Genomic DNA, 23613 nt, shown 5'->3' with positions numbered 1-23613 from the left:
AAGGGAACACTTTTACACTGCTGGTGGGACTGCAAACTAGTACAACCTTTCTGGAAGGAAGTATGGAGAAACTTCAAAGCACTCAAGCTAGACCTCCCATTTGATCCTGAAATCCCATTACTGGGCATCTACCCAGAAGGAAAAAAATCCTTTTATCATAAGGACACTTGTACTAGACTGTTTATTGCAGCTCAATTTACAATCGCCAAAATGTGGAAACAGCCTAAATGCCCACCAACCCAGGAATGGATTAACAAGCTGTGGTATATGTATACCATGGAATACTATTCAGCTATTAAAAAAAAATGGAGACTTTACATCCTTCGTATTAACCTGGATGGAAGTGGAAGACATTATTCTTAGTAAAGCATCACAAGAATGAAGAAGCATGAATCCTATGGACTCAATTTTGATATGAGGACAATTAATGACAATTAAGGTTATGGGGGGGGAAGCAGAAAGAGGGACGGAGGGAGGGGGGTGGGGCCTTGGTGTGTGTCACACTTTATGGGGGCAAGACATGATTGCAAGAGGGACTTTACCCAACAATTGCAATCAGTGTAACCTGGCTTATTGTACCCTCAATGAATCCCCAACAATAAAAAAAAAAAAAAGAAAACCCTGCCCGAGCCCACCTTAGTCGGCTTCTCAGAGCCATGCTCTTAGCCACAATGCTATTAGCAAAGATCAGGCTTAGCCAGAAACTGACACACAATCACATGTGTGGGAGGGAAGCATGTAAAAGGTAGGACTATAAATCTTCCTATAATTCCTGCAACAGGAAGCCAATAGATGTTTAAAACTGATAAACCAAGAAATATCACTATGAACATATTATTTAGAAATGTAGAGGTAAACACCAGACAAAACAGCCAAAAGGGTTGCAAGTGGTTACTTCCATGGACCAGAACTTGGAGTAGGGAACCATTTTCTTTTAAAGGCCTTTTGATATTATTAGATCAACTTAAAATCATGAACGTACATGCTCATTCACTTCAGCAGTACATATACTAAAATTGGAATGATACAGAGAACATGGCCATATTTAAAAATTTTTGATAGGGTGGTGCCTGTGGCTCAGGGAGTAGGGCACCAGTCCCATATACCAAGGGTGGCAGGTTCGAACCCGACCCTGGCCAAAACTGCAACAAAAAAAAATTAATTTAAAAATTTTTGATAAAAAGTGATTTAAGAAGAGAGGGAAGGAAGAGAAAGAAAGAGGGAAAGAGAGAGAGGGAGGGAATGGAAGAGAGAAGAGAAGGAAGAAAGGAAATTAGGAAGGAGGGAGGCAGGGAAGGAAGAAAGAAGAGAAAGAGGGAGTGAGGGAGGGAAGAAGGAAGATCCTCAATGCCAAAGTCCAATGTCATGGACATCTTTTGCCACAGAATTTCCATTCCCTTCCACTGGTGATACACGAGTCTTGCCAGAAATCACTTGCTTTAGAGACTCTCCTTACTGGTCATCTTGCAGGCCTTTCTTTTTTTTTTTTTTTTTGAGACAGAGTTTCAGTTTGTCACCCTTGGTAGAGTGCCATGAGTGCCATGACGGTGTAATAGCTCACATCAACCTCAAACTCTTGGGCTCAGGCGATTCTCTTGCCTCAGCCTCCTAAGTAGCTGGGACTACAGGCACCTGCCACAACGCCTGGCTATTTTTTTAGAGACAGGGGTCTCGCTCTTGCTCAGGGTGGTCTCAAACTCCTGAGCTCAAGCAATCCATCTGCCTCAGCCTCCCAAGTGCTGGGATTACAGGTGTGAGCCACCAAGCCTGGCTCTTGCAGGCCTTTCTATCAAGGAACCCTGCCCTGGCCAAGCAGGGGGCAAGGGGCAATGGCACAGTGAGACCCTGTATCTAAAAACAAAATGTAAAAATAATGTTTAAAAAACACAGACAGCGTTATTAGCTGTATTTCCTCATCTGTATGTGCTGCTCTAAAGCATGGCCTGCCTAGTGGGGAAACAGAATCCGAGGCTCCTCACTCCCACTAAGATACTTCAATCGGTTCAACTCTCTTGCTGACTCTAGAAGAAACATCTGTCCATGTATTGTTCACTTACTCATTTTGCACATGCACTGAGCACACTTCAGTGTATTCACTGTATGACAGGTTCCTGGGGACTGTCCAGAGCCATAAATTCTACCAGCAAGCTGGCTCAGAGGAAAGGAATCCAGGACAAAGCCCATCACCTGACTGATTGATTGTTTACCATCTCCTCCCACTGCTTAAGGGCCCAGGAATGTCTCCAAGATTAGATTGGGGCAGTGATTACTTCATTCCCAGGTATGGTTTTTTCTTTTTTTGGCCGGGGCTGGGTTTGAACCCGCCACCTCCGGCATATGGGACTGGCGCCCTACTCCTTGAGCCACAGGCATGGAATAAAATAAATCTTAAACTCTACATAAAAAAAAAAAAAGGAATAAAAGGGAATTTCTGTCTTCCCCTTGCTCCAGAGGTCTCTGGTTAAGCTTCAAACTAAACTATGGCTGGAGAGGCTCTGAATTCCTTGCTCACTATTTTCCTACTGACTCTTTCTGCCCCACCAGACAAGCAGTAAAATATCAAGAAATGGCAGAGGGTGACGATTCATTCTCAACATTGCCAATGCCTGGTCTGGTCTTGTACTTCGTTCTGGATCTCTTTGCCACAGCAAGCAAAATAAAGCGTAAAGATCCTCTGTTTTATTTATTTCACACGTAGAATCATTTTCTCTCAACCACTCCAAAGCAGTGAGCAAGAACATGGAGTAGGAAGCCCATATGGCCAGAACCTGTAGTCCCAGCTATTCGGGAGGCTGAAGGATAGTTTGAGGCCAAGATTTGATGCCATAATGCACTGTGATGGTGCCTGCGAACAGCCACTGCACTCCAGCCTAAGCAGCAGTGAGACCCAAGAAGGGAAGGAAAGAAAAAGTATGGAGTAGGACTTGGGGCTGACACAATAGGGGACGGATTTTTTCTTTTTCTTTTTTTTTGTTTATAATTAAATCATAGCTGTGTACATTAATGCGATCATGGGGCACCATACACTGGTTTTATAGATCGTTTGACACATTTTCATCACACTAGTTAACATAGCCTTTCTGGCATTTTCTTAGTTATTGCGTTAAGACATTTATATTCTACGTTTACTAAGTTTCAGATGTACCCTTGTAAGATGCACGGCAGGTGTAATCCCACCAATCACCCTCCCTCTGCCCATCCTCTTCCCTCCCTCCCCCCTTCCCTGGGTCGGATTTTTTCATCTCTTGGGTGTCCCATAGCTGGGAGAGCGGCAGGCTACAGAAGACTGAGGTCGGGTCAGTAGCAAGATCTGGACTGCAATGTGGCAGAAACACTGATAGCTTGGGCAGAATGGAAAGGGGGCTGTGAGCAGAATTAAATGATCATGTGTATTTTAAACTTGTAATAAGCACCTATTGCACAAAATACTCTTTGAAGAGCCATAATCCAGCTGCAGCTGGGTTAACTCTACCTCACATGCTGAGACAGGCAGAGAGAAAGAGAATCAGAAGGGGTGGGAGATGGGGGGCAATACAACTCCCCATCACTGTGGCTCCCATCTCACTCACCCACAATAGCCTGGAAATCCATAAAGTAGTACCCTCCTGTGTGGGTAAGCTCCCCAGCAGAGCCTAAGAAGAACATTCAGCCACAAATTACACACACACACACACACACACACACACCGCCTCTGGAGAGGAGAAATTATTGGTGAGCTGGGGTGGGTAGAGGGACAGGGACGAGAGGCAGGGAGTAAGGGAAGCAGACCAGGTTGCACTGGCAGGACGCCCTTCTCTCCCCATGCCTCCTTCGAAATTGTCCAGAAGCCCTCGCGTGGGTCACGTCCATTCCACTCTCAGCCCAGGGAGTGCATCCCCTTCATCCACTGTGCCCTGGGCTGGGCAGCTGGAGACGGAAGCAAAACCAACAAACAGACCCCGGAAGCTACCAGCGGGCCGAAATGGGGGAGGGCAACCAGAGAACTGCAATGGGGGAAGGAGGAGAAAACGGAGACGAGCCGAGATCCCGCAGGCGGAAAGGCCCATCCCTCCAACAGTCCCTGGCCAGTCTGGCCAAAGTTAGACCCACCGCCCGCTCCCCTCCCCCAACCTCCAGTCCGAGTCCTAGGATTTCAACCTCCACCCTTTTTCTTGTTACCGTCCACCTAAAGCATCATGAAATTCTTTGGCCTCTGAGGTCACAGGACCCCCGGGAAAGCATAATCCGCGCACAGCCAGGGGACTGTGTGATCCCAAGACAGCCCAGGGATCCCGTCTATGGAGCTCACTCTTCCACCACCCGTCTAGCAGCCCATTAGACGCCGAGAAGCGTGCTCAGAGACCCGCGGCCCGAGCAAGGGCTCCCAGGCGGCAGCGACAGCCTCCTCCTGAAGGGCAGGGACGCCCCGACACCGCGAGCCTCAAGAGTCTCCATCGCGGGCGGCGCCTGTGGCTCAGTGGGTAGGGCGCCGGCCCCGTATACCGAGGGTGGCGGGTTCAAACCCGGCCCCGGCCAAACTGCAACCAAAAAATAGCCGGGCGTTGTGGCGGGCGCCTGTGGTCCCAGCTACTCGGGAGGCTGAAGCAGGAGAATCGCTTAAGCCCAGGAGTTGGAGGTTGCTGTGAGCTGGGTGAGGCCATGGCACTCTACGGAGGGCCATAAAGTGAGACTCTGTCTCTACAAAAAAAAAAAAAAAAAAGAGTCTCCATCGCTTGACTTCCCGGGGCTGCCACTGCCGGTCTCCGGCAATAGAAATGAGAGAGCAGCGCGGTGAAGCGCTGACCGCACGGAGCCAGACACCAGGTGACGCGGGGCCGACAAGGGACGGGCTCAGAAATGGAGCATACCTGAGGGGGGGGGGGGAAGGCGGGGTGGACGCTTTTTCTTACCGCAGCGCGGTCCTCCGGGTGCACGTCCACCAGGGTACACCAATTCCGCGTCCCGTTCATTTTCCCCCTCGCTGGACTCGCGACACACCACTCGACCCTCCGCCCCGCCGCGCGGTGCCTCCCAGGCGGGTGCGCTCGGACCCGCCCCCCGCACGGACGCTTCAAGGGCCGGGGCTGCAGGTTCGCCAACTAGAGACTGCGTGAGGTGGGCAGGGCCAAGAGGTTTTTGAGACACGCCCCATCTGCGCTCTCTTAGATTTGCGTAGAGGTGGGGCTTGGGAGCGACTTGGGACTGCCTGGTTGTACAGAGCCAGCTGAGACACCTTCACATTCTTCATTATTGGTTCAAGTCTCCAAGATCAGTGTTGGTCAAAGGAAATAAGTCTGTCCTTAGAGGGTGAGGAGTTGAAGCGTGCAAAAGCTCCTGTACATTTTCGTTTGTGTACATGCAGGCCTGTAGGACTTGCAGAGCTGAGTAAACCTTTCTTCCAACACAGAAAGGCGGGCACCAAGGGCCAGCTCACTCATACCAGCCTAAGCCAGTCTGGCAGGTGCCCTTCCCTGGCAAGAGGCCCAGGCCAAAGTCAAAGCCAGCTAGGTGGGGCTTGTTTTGTACAAACTATTATACTAAAAGTGCTCTTATATGGTTGGGAGAGGCAGGACACATTGCCTTAAAAGGAATTTGTATTCTTGGACAGCCCCTGTGGCTCTGTGGGTAGAGAGGCGGCCCCATATACCCAGGGTGGCGGGTTCAAACCCAACCCTGGTCAAACTGCAACAAAAAGTAGCCAGGTGTTGTGGCGGGCACCTGTAGTCCCAGCTACTTGGGAGGCTAAGGCAAGAGAATCGCCTAAGTCCAGGAGTTGGAGGTTGCTGTGAGCTGTGACACCACAGCACTCTACGAGGGCTATAGAGTGAGACTTTGTCTCAAAAAAAAAAGGAATTTGTATTCTTGAGAAAGGATGAGGCTCCACTTCTCCAATGGCATTTACCCCCAAGCCTAGGCCAGCATCTTGAGGGCCTGCAAGAGGATTGGCCAAACAGGACTATGGAGGCTCCTCCCAGCTCAGCTGCTCTGAGCAGATGGCTATGGTCCACATGAACAAAAAACAGAATAGGTGAGGTCTGATCTACTCTGGAGTGGGCAGTGCCCGGACACTTGGCAATGGCTGTGGTGAAGGGTTAGCTCCCTTTTTTTTTTTTGTAGAGACAGAGTTTCACTTTATGGCCCTAGGTAGAGTGCCATGGCATCACATAGCTCACAGCAACCTCCAACTCTTGGGCTTAAGCGATTCTCTTGCCTCAGCCTCCCAAGCAGCTGGGACTACAGGTGCCCGCCACAACACCCGGCTATTTTTTTGTTGCAGTTCGGCCGGGGCCGGGTTTGAACCCGCCACCCTCGGCACATGGGGCCAGCACCCTACCGACTGAGCCACAGGTGCCGCCCAAGGTTAGCTCCCTTTTCAAGGCAGCATAGGGGCAGGGATAACAGAAACTTCCCTACCTTCCAGGTAGGGGTTGGGTCTATGCTAGTTAGAAATGGAAGGATCAATAGCCGGGCGTTGTGGCGGGCGCCTGTAGTCCCAGCTACTCGGGAGGCTGAGGCAAGAGAATCACTTAAGCCCAGGAGCTGGAGGTTGCTGTGAGCTGTTGATGCCACGGCACTCTACCAAGGGCCATAAAGTGGGACTCTGTCTCTACAAAAAAAAAAAAAAAAGAAAGAAATGGAAGGATCGGCTGGGCACGGTGGCTCCTGCCTGTAATCCTGGCACTCTGGGAGGCCGAGGCGGGTAGATTGCTTGAGCTCAAGAGTTTGAGACCAGCCTGAGCAAAAATCAAGACCCTGTCTCCACTAAAAAAAAATAAATAAATAAAATAAATAAAAAACTGAGGCAAGAGGATCGCTTGACGTTACTGTGAGCTATGATACCCTGTAATTCTACCCAGGGTGACGGCTTGAGACTCTGTCTCAAAAAAAAAAAAAAAAAGAAAGGAAGAAATGGAGGGATCTTTGCACCTGGGAGGTGATGCTGGTGTTATCCCTGTGACCCAGGGGAATAAACCAGTTCTGGTCTGTTCTACTCAACCCTTGGCCTTACTCTTCTCAGAAAGTTGTTCAGGAGAGAATGGGGCTGCTATAAACTTTTCCAGGTTTTCTAGATCACATCTGATCTGTTGGGAAGGGCATCTGAAAAGTGAGATAAAGAAAACTCAAAAAGAAAAAAAAAAAAGAAAGAAAGCAAGTTCCAGCTTCAGCCTTCAAGCTGTGAAGTTAATATGACTTTTTAAAAAACTTGGCCATCTAAATAAGCCAGGAAAGAATGAGAAGACGGGCCAATGATTTCAATATAGATATATAATATTTAATTTAAAATAAAACCAAGGCTGGATTGGATTGGGACAGAACAATTTGCAGAGAAGTATGGGAATTTTTTTTTAATCAATGAAATTACAAGTCATTGGTGAGAACAGCCTTCTTCTTCTCACAAGTTCCCTTTAGAAGCTGCTTAGGAAATGAGAGGTGAAGCCCTTCCCCACCAGGGCTTGGCTCTCCTCAAAATCCAAAGGAGAAATAAATCTTCTATTGCTTCTTCCCAATTCTACCAACAGTCAGCTTCTACGTCCAGGCAAAGCTCTGAATCACAGACAAGCTCCTGAAAAAATAAGGATCCCTTGGTTCTCTATTGAAGTTGTGCACATCTGGTCAGAAAAGCCACAAAGAAGACCAGAGGGACTGAGACCTTTACTTTGGAGAGCTGTATAGACAGGTGTCAAGGTTCCTAAATACAACTACCTTACAACCACATCTGTAGTCAAGAAGAAGAGGAGGAAGGACGGAAACCCTGAGCAGAACCAGGCCCCCACCTTATTTATCATGGCTCTACCAAAGTCCCTCTCATAGGGGTTTGTTGGTGAAGAAGCCAGCAAACAGCTCTCTTGACCAGTCACTGGAGCAGCAGGGAAGGCTGAGAGCCATTGGTGGGCAAAGGCAGGTCTTTGGAGAGGTATGAATGTGCAGATAAAAGTGGCAAGAAGAGCACCCTTATCTCCTCCCTCTGGCTAAGGCACTGAGAAGAAAACAGCAAGGTGGGTATGGTGAAGATGGTAAAGGATGAAGGATTCCTTACCAGCAGTCCTCAACCTGTGGGTTGTAACCCCTTTTAACTGTATTAAAGGGTCACAGCATTAGGAAGGTTGAGAACCACTGCCTTAGACCCACTTGCCTGGAGAAGACAAAAATAAAGAAACTGGAGGGACATGGGGACCACCCCATGGGGCCCATGATTGTGCTAAGAGAAGCATTTGAGAAGTGGGTAGAGCCACGTCTGCGTGTTCATTACCCATAACATTCCCTTCACCCTGTCCCAGAGTGGGAGGAAACTGGGCTGCAGAAATCCAGGGAGCAGACTAGCTTAAGGTATTTCCTGAGCCTTAGGGTTAAGGGATAAAGAAATAAAGCTTTATACACATGGCAATTCCTATCCCTTCCTACCCTGCTCAGTCCTCTCAGAATACATGCTGACCATCCTTCCACTATAAGAGAGATAAAGAAGGCATCGGCACTCAAGGGAAAGGCTCAGTTGGCCTAAAATATCCACTCCTCCAGTGGAAAGAAAGTCCATCTATCAGCTTACTACCAATGTCTTTCTTTTACACCCTCACTCAGACCCCTCCCTGTCTTAGGTCTGAATAACTGGGTCACCCACAGGCATGAAGAATGTAAGGCAGGCAGGGCAGAGCAGGGCTGACTGGAATAGGACTGATTTCTGAGCCCTCCTAACAGGAGCTGGTCTGCAAGTTGCTCTCGGTAAGCAGTGATGCGATAGATGAGGGATCGTAGACACTGTCGAATTCCTCGTCTGAGCTCAGCCCTTCATGTTTGAGGGCTGACTCAGCAGTTGAGCGGGAAGCTTTGCGCCTAAGTCAGAGAGAGAATATTGGTAAGGTAGGGAGAATAGAAAATTTGAGACAGCCATCCTTTTCATGCTAAACTCTGATTTTTTTCTAAGGTAGTGGTTTTAACCTTCCTAATGCTATAACCCTTTAATACAGTTCCTTATGTTGTGGTGACCCCCAACCATAAAATGATTTTCTTTTTTTTTTGAGACAGAGCCGCAAGCTGTCGCCCTGGGTAGAGTGCCGTGGCATCACAGCCCACAGCAACCACCAACTCCTGGGCTCAAGCGATTCTCCTGCCTCCACCTCCCAAGTAGCTGGGACTACAGGCGCCCATCACAACGCCTGGCTATTTTTTGTTTGCAGCCGTCATTGTTGTCTGGCGAGCCGGGGCTGGATTCAAACCCACCAGCTCAGGTGTATGTGACTGGCGCCTTAGCCACTTGAGCCACAGGCTCTTGAGCCCATAAGCTGTGGCTCAGTTGGTAAGGCGCCAGCCCCATATACGGAGGGTGGCGGGTTCAAACCCGGCCCCGGCCAAACTGCAACCAAAAAAGTAGCTGGGCGTTGTGGCGGGCGCCTGTAGTCCCAGCTACTCAGGAGGCTGAGGCAAGAGAATCGCTTAAGCCCAGGAGTTGGAGGTTGCTGTGAGCTGTGTGAGGCCACGGCACTCTACTGAGGGCCATAAACTGAGACTCTGTCTCTACAAAAAAAAAAAAAAAAAATTATTTTTGTTGCTACTTTACAACTGTAATTTTGCTACTGTTGTGAATCTTCATGTAAATATCTGATATGCAGGATATATTTTCATTGTTACAAAGGGGTCGCGACCCACAGGTTAAGAACCACTGTTCAAAGGCCTAAAGTCGCTCACAAGATTTCCCACTAATCTGAGATTTAAGGAGATAGGGTACAGGATGGTGGCTGAGACAGAAAATCATGGCTGAGCAAGGTGGCTCACCCCTTTAACCCTAGTGCTCTAGGAGGTCAAGGCAGGAGGATCCCTTAAGCAAGAGCAAGACCCCCTCTCTACTAAAAATAGAAAAACTAGCTGGCATTATGGTGGGTGCCTATAGGTCCCAGCTACTTGGGAGGCTGGGGCAGGAGGGTTGCTTGAGCCCAAGAATTTGAGGTTGCTGGGAGCTATGATGATGCCATGGCACTCTACGCAGGATGACAGAGTGAAACTCTTATCTCAAAAAAAAAATAATAATAATACTGGCTTCCAGCCAGGAATAAGTGACTACATAGTCCTATGTTAGAGGTTCTCCTCCTTAGCCAGTGCCCTTCTAGCTCTGCAGTCCCTATGAAGCAGATGGCAGAACAGTCCATACCAGGAGTCCTTCTCCAGGGATTTGATCCGGGCCTGGAGCTGTTCATTGACCTCATGCTGCTCCTCCAGCTCCCGCTGGGCCTTCTTCCTCAGGCCATCCAGTCGCTCGATTTCCTCTTCTGCTTCATCCACCTGCCGCTTCAAAGCCTTCACCCTCAGGCTCAGCTGGGCAGGATACCAAGTCCCATTAGGAGAATATCTGCTACCATGGCCCAGGACCCTCTCCTATCTTGACAAGGGATAATTTCTCTGGAAAAATGTGACTATGGGCAAGTACTCTACCCTCTCAGGGTTGTCTTGGGGATTAAATGGATGAATACATGTAGGACACCCAGAACCCCGCAAGCGCTCAATACTTGCAATGACTGCTCTAGTCTAGGTCTTTCAATCTAATCTCCCTGCCTTCATACAGGAAAGTCCAAGTTTATAAGAAATACTGGAAAGGGGCCTCCCTGGCCTTCAAACAAACACGTAATATATATTTGCCCCATAGCTAAGGGCCCCGGTGCCAAGTCCTCACCTGGTCTTTCTGGTTATTGACATGCTGCCGCTCATCATCAATCTGGATGGACAGCTCTTTAACCCTCCGCTCCAGTTTTCGGTTGGTAGACTGCAGAACTGTCTTCTCCCTGAGGTTGAGGTAGAAGGATGTCTCTGGGTGTCGCCATTCCTGAGAGATCCTGAACTTAGCCCTCTCCTGCCTCCAGGAACTTCTCCCAGCCATGAGCCCACCTCAAACTAGGGAGGAGCCAGGGAAGACCCAAAGAACCAGGAAGATTGGGGTCATCACATTCCAGAGTTCCTGCAACTCTCCCTGCTCTTTATCAGGAGAAAAGAGCCAGGTTGGCAAAGTCTGAGGCAGAAAATAGTGGAAGCCTCAGAGAAGAAAAGCCCAGAGAGGGAAGAAGGAAAGGAACGGCGGCAGGAGGGGAGGAGCAAGGACAGGCTCATGTCACCTTTCTTCAGCCTGTAGCTGCTCCTGCAACAACTGATTCTGGGACTCAAGCTGAGAGAGGCTGGCACTGGGCTTCTGGAAGCCTTCTGAGTTGGCCAACCGGGCCTTCAAGTCCTTATTCTGAAAGGAACAGAAAGCTTCCATGGTTAGCACTCTACTAGTCATTCTACCCACTCCCTGGGCCCTATCCCAGGACTCCCCACCCTGACCCTCACCTGTCTCTCCAAAGAGATTTTGTCACACTCCAGGTCCTGCCGAGCAGACCTCTCCTGCATGAGCTCTGTCCTCAGCTGATCCACCTGGTGTGGATGGGTGAGGGGAACCAGACACGAGGAGAGCTAAGGACAAGCTAGCAAGCTGAACCGAGGCAGAGTAACTGCAGGATGGTCTTTGAACTGTCAATCCCCCAAATTCCTAGGCAACTAATCACAGCTTATTCAAATGTAAGGAGATACAGAATGTAAACAGGGCCTCCTCAGTCCCACCAGGAACTAGCATCCCTTCTGAACCAAAGATGCCCCAGTTAGGAGACAGAGCAGCCCAGACCACTAGGAATCCTTCCCCAACTCAAATTTTTTTTTTTTCAGAAAGTACCATTTTAGTATTTATTTATTTATTTATTTTGCAGTTTTCCGCCAGGGCTGAGTTTGAACCCGCCACCTCTGGCATATGGAGCCGGCGCCCTACTCCTTTGAGCCACAGAAGCTGCTCCCCAGCCCAACTCAAATTCTTGGCTTCTCTCCACCTAAGGAAACTTGCCAACCCTCCCCAAAGCAAACGAAACCCTGAAGTAGACCAACCATGCACAAAGTCTGCAGCCAGAACTCTCCAGATTATAAAAGATGGGAGGGCAGAGTTGTCTTTGAGAGGTCTGAGGGGTTATGCGGTCAGGGGTGGACACGGATGAGAGGTGAGGGGGGCTACCTGGTCCCGGCCACGAGTCATGCGGTCTGTCAGCAGCTCCACAGTGTTCTTCTCCTCATCTAGCTCTGCTTCCAGCCGCGAGACTTTTTCCTGCAGCAAAAGGACAAGGTTAACTCTGCCCCCAAAGGCTAGACACTAGAATGCCAAACTCAGACCAGCACCCTCTGGAACTCCATCCTCCACAGACTTCTCTTGCACATCCACCACAGTTAACCTTGTCCCTGCCCACAGCCTCCAGGAAGCCAGTGCCCTCTGCTGACCAGGTGTGGCAGCATGGTTGGGGTGGTGAGGCATGCTCTCTCGAGCAGGAAGGCAAACCCCAGAATCCATTCCTCACTGGAGAAACCTGTCTCTGATGGGGAAAATGAGCGAGAAACCCAAGTACTTGGCCCAAAGCTGAGAGGAAGAGAGGTAGAAACTGAAGCACCAGAATACAGACTGCAGGAACAAAGTCAAGCCAGGCTATGCCATGCAAAAGCTGAGAACATGGGGCAGCGCCTGTGGCTCAATGAGTAGGGCTCTGGCCCCATATACCGAAGGTGGTGGGTTCTAACCTGGCACCAGCCAAAAACTGCCCAAAAAAAAAAAAAAAAAAAGCTAAGAGTATGTATGTGGGCTAGCCTTGCTTGGGTTTGAAAATCAGATCTACCACTTCCTGGCAGAAGAACCATGGACAAATTCCTAAATATCTCTGTGCCTCATTTTTCTTCATCTGTAAAATGAAGAAAATAAGACTATTTACCCCACAGGGTTATTCTTAGAATTAAATGAGTCTAAGTGCCTGCCACACAGCGCAATATGTTTGTTGCTGTTGCTGCTATTGTTATTATTCTCAAATACAGCACGTTGAAGAAAATCGTTCACTCTAGAGGGGGAAAGCTCCTACCATGCACACTTGGGACCAGAGCTCAATGATACCACATCCTCCAAACACAAAAAAAGCCAGAAATCTAAGTTTTTATGTGATACCAATAAATTTCTAAACACTGGCGATTAATTCAAAGTTGTTTGAAAGACTGCAGCCAAACGAACCCATCACAGGAGGCTGCCAGTTTCCATCTCTAGTATCTAAAGAGGATTTTGAAGTCCCACCTATGCCAGGACCCAGAATGCCTGGCCCCCACAGGACACCCCCAGCGTCCCCACCTCCAGGCTCTTCAGCTGCCTGGCCCTGTCGTCCTGGGAGCGCTTCTTGCTCTCCGCCTCCTGCTCCAGCCCCTGCAGTCGCTGGGCCAGCAGCTCTTTGTCCAGCCAGGCTGTATCCCGCTCAGCCTGAGCTGCCTGCAGGGCCTGCCGCAGCCTCTGGATCTGAGCAGATAGAAAAAAATGCAACAGTTTGGAGTAGTGAGAAGGTTGGGGGAGAGGGATGGGAGCCACCCCTGCCGAGAGGAACATTTCATCACTGCATTGTTTAGACTCACCAGTACATGGTGACAGTAAAAAGCAGATTGACCTTTAGTCCATGTTCATTGTTTCAAAATTCCCTACACAAATTGGAATCACCTGAGGAGTTTTCAGAAATACTGATCCTGGGTCACACACACAGAGATTATGGTTTAAGTGATGTAGGATACAGCTTGGACATTAGAATTTTCTTTAATCTCCCCAGGTGACTCTAATGTGCAATGTGCAACAGAGTTTGAAAATCATTCTTCTACGACAATGCCTGTACCTAGGGTGGACATCTCTCTCTACTTCTGTACCCAAGGTGGGCAACTCCCTCTACTCTACCCTACCCTAGCATGTCACTACAGACATTAGACTAAACCTGGGACCCAAAACTCTTGGCCTCAGGTTCAGGTAACAGGCAATGACCTTTAAATCCAATCCAATTGACCATAGGACAATTCACACCCTCCTGTCATTTAGTCTCCTACCTCATCCTGAAGCCGGTTCAGCCCCCCAGAGCTCTTCTCAGCCTCACTAGCCCAATCCTTGGCCTGGCGCTGGGCGTCAGCTACCTCCCGCCGGGCCTTCTCCTTGTAGTCCTCCAGCTGGGTCTGCAGCTGCTGTAGGGCTTGCTTAGAGTCTTCTCCAATCTGCCCCAGCTAAAACAGAGAAAAACATTGTCCTCTCCAGGCACAGACTCCTAGGACCCTCCCAAGAGCCTTCTTCCTGCCAAGGCAGCCCTCTCCTGCTGCTCTTTCCTGAGCCTAGGTTCCTAGTATGGCTAGTAGTTTCATATAGGCAGATGCCTGCGCCCAAACCCTAGCTCTACCACTTACTAGAGAACACAGGCAAGTTACTTATCCTCTGTGAGTCTCAGTTTCTCCTCCATAAAATGGGATAATAAGGGCGGCGCCTGTGGCTCAGTGAGTAGGGCGCCGGCCCCATATGCCGAGGGTGGCGGGTTCAAACTCAGCCCCAGCCAAACTGCAACAAAAAAAAAAATAGCTGGGCGTTGTGGCGGGCGCCTATAGTCCCAGCTGCTTGGGAGGCTGAGGCAAGAGAATCGCGTAAGCCCAAGAGTTAGAGGTTGCTGTGAGCCGTGTGACGCCACGGCACTCTACCTGAGGGCGGTACAGTGAGACTCTGTCTCTACAAAAAAAAAAAAGGGATAATAATACTACCTACATCATAAGATTGTTGTGAGAATTATGTGAGTTAATTACATAAAGTTCTAAACTTACAATAGTGCCTGATACAAAGTAAACCTTAAATGACTATATTTCAGCAAACTCAACATGTTAATTATTATAAGATGTACCACTAAAAAAGAAAAATCTGCCAAATGAAACATGACGTATTATCAATTATAAGATACAATACAATTTCAGAGATGATTAAATGAGCCCTTTTTTCAGTGACAAATGATAAAATGTGCATTTTAGAACTAATATATTACATGTTTGCTCTTTTTTATAAAGTAAGAAATTGGGAAGAGAACCTTATCAGCAAAAAGCCATTAATTCCATGACCAGCCTGACCAAGTGAGAGACTCTGTCTCTACTAAAAATAGAAAAACTAGCCAGGCATTGTGGTAGCCACCTGTCGTCCCAGCTGCTTGGGGAGCTGAGGCAAGAGGATCCCTTGGGCCCAGGAGTTTGAGATTGCTGTTAGTTATGATATCATGGCACTCTACCCAGGGTGACAGAGTGAGATTCCGCCTCAAAAAAAACCCAAAAAGCCATTTTTTCCCTTTGTTACCTCTTCCCCTCCCCAAATTTAAAATTCTACCAATCTCCATGGGGTACATGAGGACAGAAAAAAGGAAAAAAATTTTTTAAAAGAATAAAATGCTACCAATGAAGATTCTTGTGTTTAGGTTTTACTGACTTCTAAGGTAGACTCCCCCGAGATATTCTCCAAGAATGAAGACCACAAAGGAATGGGATGTGGGGGAAGGGCAGAAACACAGAAGGGAGGTAGGAAGGATGCCACTTTCAGAAGAGCTGACCTTGGCCTTCCCAGAAGTGTACTTGAGGAAAGCAAATGTCACATGTCCTCACCTCCACCCCTGCTCCCAGTTCAGCTTCTGTGTATGTCCCATGTTCTCATTTCCGCCCCAGCCCCCAGGTCAGCTTCTGTGCCAGCTAGGCCTCTTCCTAAGGGCCCAGGTCACCCCGTGCCCCACCTCCTTGTTCAGTCGGTCCACAGTCCTGTCCAGCAAATGCTTTTGTTCCTCCAGCTCAGCCTTGCTCCGCCAAAGCACCTCCCGCTGCTTCCCTTCCTCCTCTAGGGCCCGGCTCAGCGCCTGTTGCTCCTGTGCCAGGCGTGCCAGCCCCCGCTGGGACTCCTCCAACCTCGCCTCCAGTGCCTGCTTGGCCGCTGTCAGGCTCCCCTGCTCTTCCTGGGCTACATTCAGGGCCTCCTCCAGCCGCTGTTTCTCTGCCTGGGGGGATGAAAGAGGGTTGGACTGGGAGAAGGCAAAGCCTGGGCTCAAGTCATTCAGATAAGTAGATGAGAGGGGGAAAGGAGGCATTTATGAAAAATGTGGGCAATGAAAAAATGCTCAGAGAACCAGAAAAGAAATCAAGATATAAGAGCAAGCAAAGGATGGGAGATAGACAAAAATACCAGCTCAAAGTCTAGAACATTCACACCTAAGGAAATAAACTGAAGGTTAACACAGGGTCTGGGAGGCAACACAAAAAGACACTAAAGGCAGAATAAAACTGAGCATTCATTGTGGGAGTATTTGCCAGAGCTGAGCAGAGAGGACCAGGAGGAAGCCAACGCTGGGAGCCGAAATACTGACCTCCAGCCGCTGCACCTTGTCCAGAAGCCGTGCCTCCACCGCCTCTCCACCCTCCGCCCTGCCTCGAGCCTCCTTCAGCTGCTGCTCCAGACCCAGGATGCACCGGCGGAATTCGTCATTTTCCTCCTGGGTCTCTCGAAGCGTCGTTTCCACTGCAATCCGCCTCTGCCCCAGCACTGCTGTCTCTGCCTCGGCCACCATCTTAGCCTACGGACCGCCCACAGAGTGGTGGCTCAGACCCCAGGGTTCAAAGCCATTGACAATGCCCAGGAAAGCCATCCCAAAGAGAGCCCAGAAGAACAAAATTTAAAGAGGGGTGCGACAGCCGGCCAGAAGTGTCCTTGGTAATCCTGCCCCCTACAGAGATGCAGCAGTTGCCAAGGCCTAGTTGCCTTTAACCTCACACCTAGGAGCAAGAAGCTGATGAGTACATACCCATGACAGGTAACAGCCATACCCTCAGCCTCCACCTCTGAGTCCTGTGCCCACTCCCCTTGCCTTGGAAGCCTCTTCACAGTCCTGTCTTAGTTGCTGAAGGGTCTTTTGCAACTGGATGTTCTGCTGTTCCAGCTCCTGGACTCGATCAGCCTCAACCCTCAGGACTGCCAGCTGCTTCTCCAACTCACGGTCCCGGTGTCGCCCAGCCATCTCCTGGCTCTGCCGCTCTGCCTGTAGCTCCTTCAGCTTCTCCTGTGTCTGGCGCAGCTCCTAGAAGGGAAGGAGAAGGTGATGAGGCACAAAAGCCACACTGAGTTACCAGAATGTAGAAGAATTAAAAGTCTCGTACATTGCCAGAGGGAATATAAAATGATGCCATCACTTTGGAAAGCAGTTTGGCAGTTTCTCAAAAAGTGAAACAACTAAAAGAGTGCAAATGGAATGTAACACAAAGACATGATAAAAGGCCAGAGCTGATGGACATCCGATTACTTTGATTTGATTAATACACATTGTATGCCTGTATCAAAACATCACATGTATGTTAGAAATATATGCAACTATTACATACATACAATAATTAAAAATAAAAATAAATTTTTAAAAGTGAAACAAAGAGTTACCATATGACCTACCGATTCCGCTCTTAGGCATATATACCAAAGAAAACAGAAATATATGTTCACACAAAAAACTTGTACATGAATTTGTTCATGCAGTATTTATTCGTTATAGCCTAAATAAAGAACTATCCAATATTCATGAATTGATAAATGGACAAAATGTGGTATGCCCATAGAGTGGAATGTTACTTGTCTATACAAAGGAAAGAAGTACTGACAATCGCTACCACCTTAAATATTATGCAGGTGAAAGAAGTAGGCACTTGAGGCTACATATTACAGAATTCCAATTATGTGAAATATCCAGACTAGGCAAATCCAGAGATACAGAAAGTCACCAGAGAAGAATGGGCACATTTTGGGATAAAGGAAATGTTCTGTAATTAGATAGTGGTAATGGTTGTACAACTTTGTGAATATACTAAAAACCATTAAACTGTATCCTTTTAAGAAAGGGATGAGTTTTTTGTTGTTGTTGTTGTTTTGAGACAGACTTTTACTATGTTGCCCGGGGTAAAGTGCTGTAGCATTATAGCTCACAGCACCTTCAAACTCTTAGGCTTAAGCGATTCTTTTGCCTCAACCTCCTAAGTACCTGAGACTACAAGCACCCGGCACAACACCTGGCTATTTTTTTGTTACAGTTGTCATTATTGTTTAGCTGGCCTGGGCTCGAATCCGCCAGCCTCAGTGCATGTGGCTGGTGCCATAACCACTGTGGTACAGGCGTTGAGCCTTAAAGGATGAGTTTTATGGTAAGTAAAATGTAACTCCAAAAAATACATTTTGTGAGGGGAAAGTGAATGCAGGTATGGACAAAACAAGCCTGGCTATTTAAAAATATATATATTAAAAACCAGCTCGGCACCCATAGCACAGTAGTTATGGTGCCAGCCACATACACCAAGGCTGATGGGTTCAAACCGGGCCCGGGCCAGCTAAGCAACAATGACAACTGCAATAGAAAATAGCCAGGCATTGTGGCAGGTGCCTGTAGTCCCAGCTACTTGGGAAGCTGAGGCAAGAGAATCACTTAAGCCCAAGAGTTGGAGGGTGTTGTGAGCTGTGATACCACGGCACTGTACCAAGGGTGACATAATGAGACTGTCAAAAAAAAGGGGAGGGTGGCGCCTGTGGCTCAAAGGAGTAGGGTGCCAGCCCCATATGCCGGAGGTGGCAGGTTCAAACCCAGCCCCGGCCAAAAAACTGCAAAAAAAAAAATATATATATATAACCAAAATATTTGACACAATAAATACTGGTGCAGCTCTGATTTCTTTTTCTTTGTGTGTGTGTGGTTTTGGCAGGGCTGGGCTTGAACTCGCCACCTCTGGCATATGGGACAGGCGCCCTACCCCGTTGAGCCACAGGCACCACCCAGCTCTGATTTCTTTAAAAATTAAATTTAAATATGAGTTCTGGTTATAATTCTTCAGCTACTAGCTACTTCTGAAATTCAGAAAGAGTCAAAATTAGGCTAAAGGGTTATATAATCCATAGTGAATCTACTAGACATTTTTAGTCTTTTTTCTAATATATATTTTGTTTGTTGATTAAATGCTTCATAAAATATATTCAATATATGAAATAGATTGGCCGGGTATGGTGGCTCACACTTGTAATCCTAATACTTTGGGAGGCCAAAGCAGGTGGACTGCTTGAGCTCACAAGTTTAAGACCAGCCTGAGCAAGAGAGAACTGAGGCAAGATGATCGTTTGAGCCCAAGAGCTTGAGGTTGCTGTGAGCTATGATGCCACAGCACCCTACCCAGGATGCCAGAGTGAGACTCTGTATCAAAAAACAAGAAAAAAGAAAAATAAATATATGAAATACTAGTTGTTTTTTTTTTTAACACAGAAAAAGAAATCAATTGAGATTGTCCACTGGACTGTCCAAGTTTACTAGGTCCGTTAATGCATGTTAATCATTCCTAATCTGAAAATTTGAAAACCAAAATGCTCCAAATTCCAAAGATGTTTGAGCACCAACAAAATGCTCAAAGATTGTGGTCAAAGGAAATGCTCATTGGAGTACTCTGGATTCCATATTTTCAGATTAGGGATGCTCACCCAATATGCATGCTGCAAATAATTATTCTAAAAAAAAACTTTTTTTTTTTTTTTTCGTAGAGACAGAGTCTCACATACCACCCTCAGGTAGAGTGCCGTGGCATCACACAGCTCACAGCAACCTCTAATTCTTGGGCTTACGCGATTCTCTTGCCTCAGCCTCCCGAGCAGCTGGGACTACAGGCGCCTGCCACAACGCCCGGCTATTTTTTTGTTGCAATTTGGCCGGGGCTGGGTTTGAACCCGCCACCCTCGGCATATGGGGCCGGCGCCCTACTCACTGAGCCACAGGCGCCGCCCAAAACTTTTTTTTTTTTTGAGAAAGAATCTCACTCCTTTACCCTGGGTACAGTGCCAGGATACCATAGCTCCCAGGAACCTCAAGCTCTTGGGCTCAAGCAATTGTCTTGCCTACCTCCCAAGTAGCTGGGACTACAGGCACCTGCCACAACACCTGGCTAGTTTTTCTATTTTTAGTAAAGACTGGGGTCCCCTTCTTGCTCAGGCTGGTCTATAAACTCCTGAGCTCAAGCAATCTACCCTCCTCAGCACCCCAGAGTGCTAGGATTATAGGTGTGAGGCATTAAGCCCAGCCAATTATTCTGAAATTTTAAAAAATCTACAATGGCCAGGTGAGGTGGCTGACACCTATAATCACACTCTGGGAAGCTGAGGCAGGTGTACTGCTTGAGTTCAGGAGTTGGAGACTAGCCTAAGCAAGAGTGAGACCTTAATCTCCTAAAAATAGAGAAACTAGCTGAGCACTATTGTGGGTGCCTGTAGTCCTAGCTACTCGGGAGGCTGAGGTAAGAGGATAACTTAAGCCCAGCAGTTTGATGTTGCTGTGAGCTATGACGCCGTGGCACTCTACCCAGGGCAACAAAGTGAGACTCTGTCTCAAAAAATAAATAAAAATTTGAAAAAACAAAACACAGAGCTAGAAGAATCTTCAGGAGGCCATAAATGCCAGTTCCCTGTAACTAATGAAAACATTTTCTAAGTTATCTAAATCATCCAAAAGAAGTAATTGCCTTATCCTTCATAAACTAAAACATCAGGAATATGAACAAAGTACTTGTGTGTTCAATGTTACGACCTTATCATGTATGACATTTTTAAAAATGTCATCAATGCCTGACAGAAAGAGGATTAATTAATAAAAAAGAAGAAAAGGAGGGCGGCACCTGTGGCTCAAAGGAGTAGGGCGCTGGCCCCATAAGCCAGAGGTGGCAGGTTCAAACCCAGCACCAGCCAAAAATTACAAAAAAAAAAAAAAAGAAGAAGAAAAAGAAAAATAACAGGGAGGGAATCTTACCATGAACTTGAGTGTTAAAGCCCCCACCAGCAAGGCTGTGCCTTGGACTCTGGGTAGATGGACACATTAAATACTGGTATCCTTCAGTTACCCATGTCCAGATTCTGTAGTTTCTAAACACCTTTCAGATGTGTTTGGCTTCCCATGTAGATCGGATGGCTATGCCAACACAAGTATTCCAGTCCATGTGATGATATTTCTCACTGTAAGTTAGTATACTAGCATTTGTTTCATAAATGTAATTAATGAGTCCCCCGTGAAAGAAAGAGCAGCCTTTACTATGGTAACCAAATTAGGTTTCTGAGCCTGCCAAAATGACCCGGGAGTCTCACAAATCCACCTAAATGCTCCTACCCATGATGTCTCTTGGGAGGCAGCCAGCAGCCTCTGGCTATGCCCCAACCTGGCCACTGATAGCCCTTTCCATAAGGCTGACCAGGCAGGAAGGGGCCAGAAAATCAAGCATGACCTGCCCCACTAGGTGGAGGCCATCACAGATAGGCATAGCATGTGCTCATCAGCCCCACCTGCCATTCTGCCCCCACAACTCCCAATTACCTTCTTGAGCTCCTCAACCTGGCAAGTATCTCTAGCACCAGCTCGGGCCTGCTCTAAATCCCTCTGCAAGACCTCTATTTTTTCTCCAAGCTCCTCTTCCATCTCCTCCTTCTCCATCCGCAGCTGCAGGAGTCTGAGCCCAGCAAGGTACAATAAAGTAAAGAAGAAAAGGTACAGGTCAGGCCACCTGCCTGGAAGAGCAGGACAACAAAAACCACATCTCTGGAGGCCAACACACTGGGCACCTTCTCTCAAGAGAGACAACAGTGAATATGGACCAGAGCAGCTTGAGAAATGGGGGAATAAGAGCACAGCAGGGCCAGAAAAGAAGTGGGCCCTAAGAATCATGGGTAAGTATTTCCAGAACAGGGGCAAGGCCCTTACTCCTGTTTGGTGGCTCTGAGCTCCTCTTTGTTCTTCTGGAACATGCTCTGCCAATGCCCTGTCTCCTCTGAGGTCTCTTCCAGCTCCCTCTGCAGGCCCCGTACCAGTGCTGACATCTTCTGCCTCTCAGCCTCCAGGGCTGCGTGGTCCTAGAGAAGGGGAGAATTTGGCACCAGAAAGCTCATGAGAAGAGGTCACTTCAGACCAAAGTGTGACTGTGTAGAGGGAAGGCTTAGATCCAAAGGGCACTATGCCAGCTGCCCCCCTACTATCCTAATGGCAGCTGGTACCAGGCCAGCAGAAGATTCTCTCCCCAAGGCACAGTGCACCCTTTTGTTATCCACAAGAAGCCTTCCCTAGTAATTTCCCCATGGGACTTCACTCACACAACCTCATAGTATCTTTGGCCTGCCCCTGGTAGGTTTCCTGGCCAAGGTTTTCACTACATCACACATGTGTCCTTTAGGGGGAGCTCCCAGTTGCAACCAGGAAAAGTCCAAAAATACACGATTCCCTAGCAGGGCCCTCCTCTCCCACCGGCCCCTGGTCCCCTCACATGCCTGGGTCACGTCTTGGATTCCCCAGCAGCGCCCTCCTGTCCCACCGGCCCCCGGTCTCCTCACATGCCTGGTCACGTTTTGGATTCCCCAGCAGCGCCCTCCTCTCCCACCGGCCCCCGGTCCCCTCACATGCCTGGGTCACGTCTTGGATTCCCCAGCAGCGCCCTCCTGTCCCACCAGCCCCGGTCTCCTCACATGCCTGGGTCACATCTTGCATGCTCCGGCGAAGCTGTTCTGTGTCTCGCTGGTACTGCTGCCGGACATGCTCCACTTCCTGGTCACGGGAGGCCACCTCCTCCTTCAGGGCCCCCTTCAGAGCTGTCAACTCCCGCTCCCGAAGTCTCAACTGTTCCTCTACCCGCTGTTTCCCCTCTAAGACCTCTTCCAGAAGTTCCCGGGTCTCTAACAGGTCCTAGGGAAAGTGAAGATGGAAGTACAGAGGTGACCATATTAGGATCCATCTGTCTACTAATTAATTCACTCATTCGGTCAAAATATAATTATTGAGTACCTTGTGTTAGACACAGTACCAGGTGTCTGACCTCACGCTACTTAGAATGAAAGAAATCTGCCAGCCTGAGCCCTAGCCCTGCCCTGCCATTGAGTCTGCCCAAAGACTTTGGAGTCTACTCCAAAGCACCCTATGGAGTACCCAGAAGCAGATCCCTGCTCCCCATACTTTGGGGAGACTGCGGATAAGCAGACTAGAGGCTGCTTCTGCAGAAAGGAAGCAGAGGTACACAACCCTGTTTCTCACCTTCAGCAGCACCTCTTTGGCAGGGTCCGGTCCCTGGACCTGCTTCAGCTTGCTCTGCAGCTCCACCACCTGGGTCTCCAGCCCACGTCGTAAACTCTCACCCTGGTCCAAGAGGAGCTTCATGTTCTGGAGCCTGATAAGAGATAACATTGGGGCGGCGCCTGTGGCTCAGTCGGTAAGGCGCCAGCCCCATATACCGAGGGTGACGGGTTCAAACCCGGCCCCGGCCAAACTGCAGCCAAAAAATAGCCGGACGTTGTGGCGGGCGCCTGTAGTCCCAGCTACTCGGGAGGCTGAGGCAGGAGAATCACTTAAGCCCAGGAGTTGGAGGTTGCTGTGAGCTGTGTGAGGCCACGGCACTCTACCGAGGGCCATAAAAGTGAGACCCTGTCTCTACAAAAAAAAAAAAAAAAAAAAGAGATAACATTGAACACTATGTGTCAGGCAGTTTTTGAAACACTTTACATACATTAATTCATTTAAACCTCCTTTCTCTACAAAAAAAAATTATAAAATTAGCTGGGCGGGATGGTTTGAGCCCAGGAGTTAGAGGCTGCAGTGAGCTATGATCTTGCCACTAAACTCCAGCCTTGGTGAGAGAGCAAGACTCTGTCTCTGAAACAATTATAAATAAATAAATATAAATAAGACCTCCTTCATTCAGCTCTTGATGAGGTCTGCCCTGCGACCTGCTCCCTTCCTCATCCCTCTC

At 48.4% G+C, this 23613-nt stretch overlaps 2 protein-coding genes across 7 annotated transcripts in view; both read right to left on the bottom strand.

Annotated features, from left to right (window-relative positions):
* Positions 1–5045, bottom strand: part of TUFT1 (tuftelin 1) — a 42988-nt gene extending 37943 nt beyond the window's left edge. For 3 of the 5 annotated variants that reach the window (XM_053591811.1, XM_053591810.1, XM_053591813.1), the window contains exon 1: positions 4890–5045. In XM_053591811.1, the coding sequence (XP_053447786.1) occupies positions 4890–4949 (60 nt within the window). In that variant the 5' untranslated portion in view covers positions 4950–5045. The remainder of the gene's footprint in view (positions 1–4889) is intronic. The other 2 variants (XM_053591814.1, XM_053591812.1) reach the window with 1 other exon arrangement.
* A 2191-nt stretch (positions 5046–7236) lies between these two features.
* The window catches only part of CGN (cingulin), a 29159-nt gene continuing 12782 nt past the window's right edge, over positions 7237–23613 (bottom strand). For both annotated transcript variants that reach the window (XM_053591973.1, XM_053591972.1), the window contains exons 7-21: positions 22902–23034; positions 22344–22556; positions 21585–21733; positions 21201–21333; positions 16695–16904; positions 16197–16403; positions 15573–15830; positions 13876–14046; positions 13145–13306; positions 11999–12088; positions 11290–11373; positions 11076–11194; positions 10640–10748; positions 10121–10284; positions 7237–8808 (exon numbers count right to left, since the gene is read on the bottom strand). In XM_053591973.1, the coding sequence (XP_053447948.1) occupies positions 8667–8808; positions 10121–10284; positions 10640–10748; positions 11076–11194; positions 11290–11373; positions 11999–12088; positions 13145–13306; positions 13876–14046; positions 15573–15830; positions 16197–16403; positions 16695–16904; positions 21201–21333; positions 21585–21733; positions 22344–22556; positions 22902–23034 (2344 nt within the window). In that variant the 3' untranslated portion in view covers positions 7237–8666. The remainder of the gene's footprint in view (positions 8809–10120; positions 10285–10639; positions 10749–11075; positions 11195–11289; positions 11374–11998; positions 12089–13144; positions 13307–13875; positions 14047–15572; positions 15831–16196; positions 16404–16694; positions 16905–21200; positions 21334–21584; positions 21734–22343; positions 22557–22901; positions 23035–23613) is intronic.

This window comes from Nycticebus coucang, chromosome 5, assembly GCF_027406575.1.
Source record: "Nycticebus coucang isolate mNycCou1 chromosome 5, mNycCou1.pri, whole genome shotgun sequence".
Lineage (NCBI taxonomy): Eukaryota > Metazoa > Chordata > Mammalia > Primates > Lorisidae > Nycticebus > Nycticebus coucang.
The sequence above is the reverse complement of the archived record's forward strand: the minus strand, read 5'-3'. Positions and strand labels throughout refer to the sequence as shown.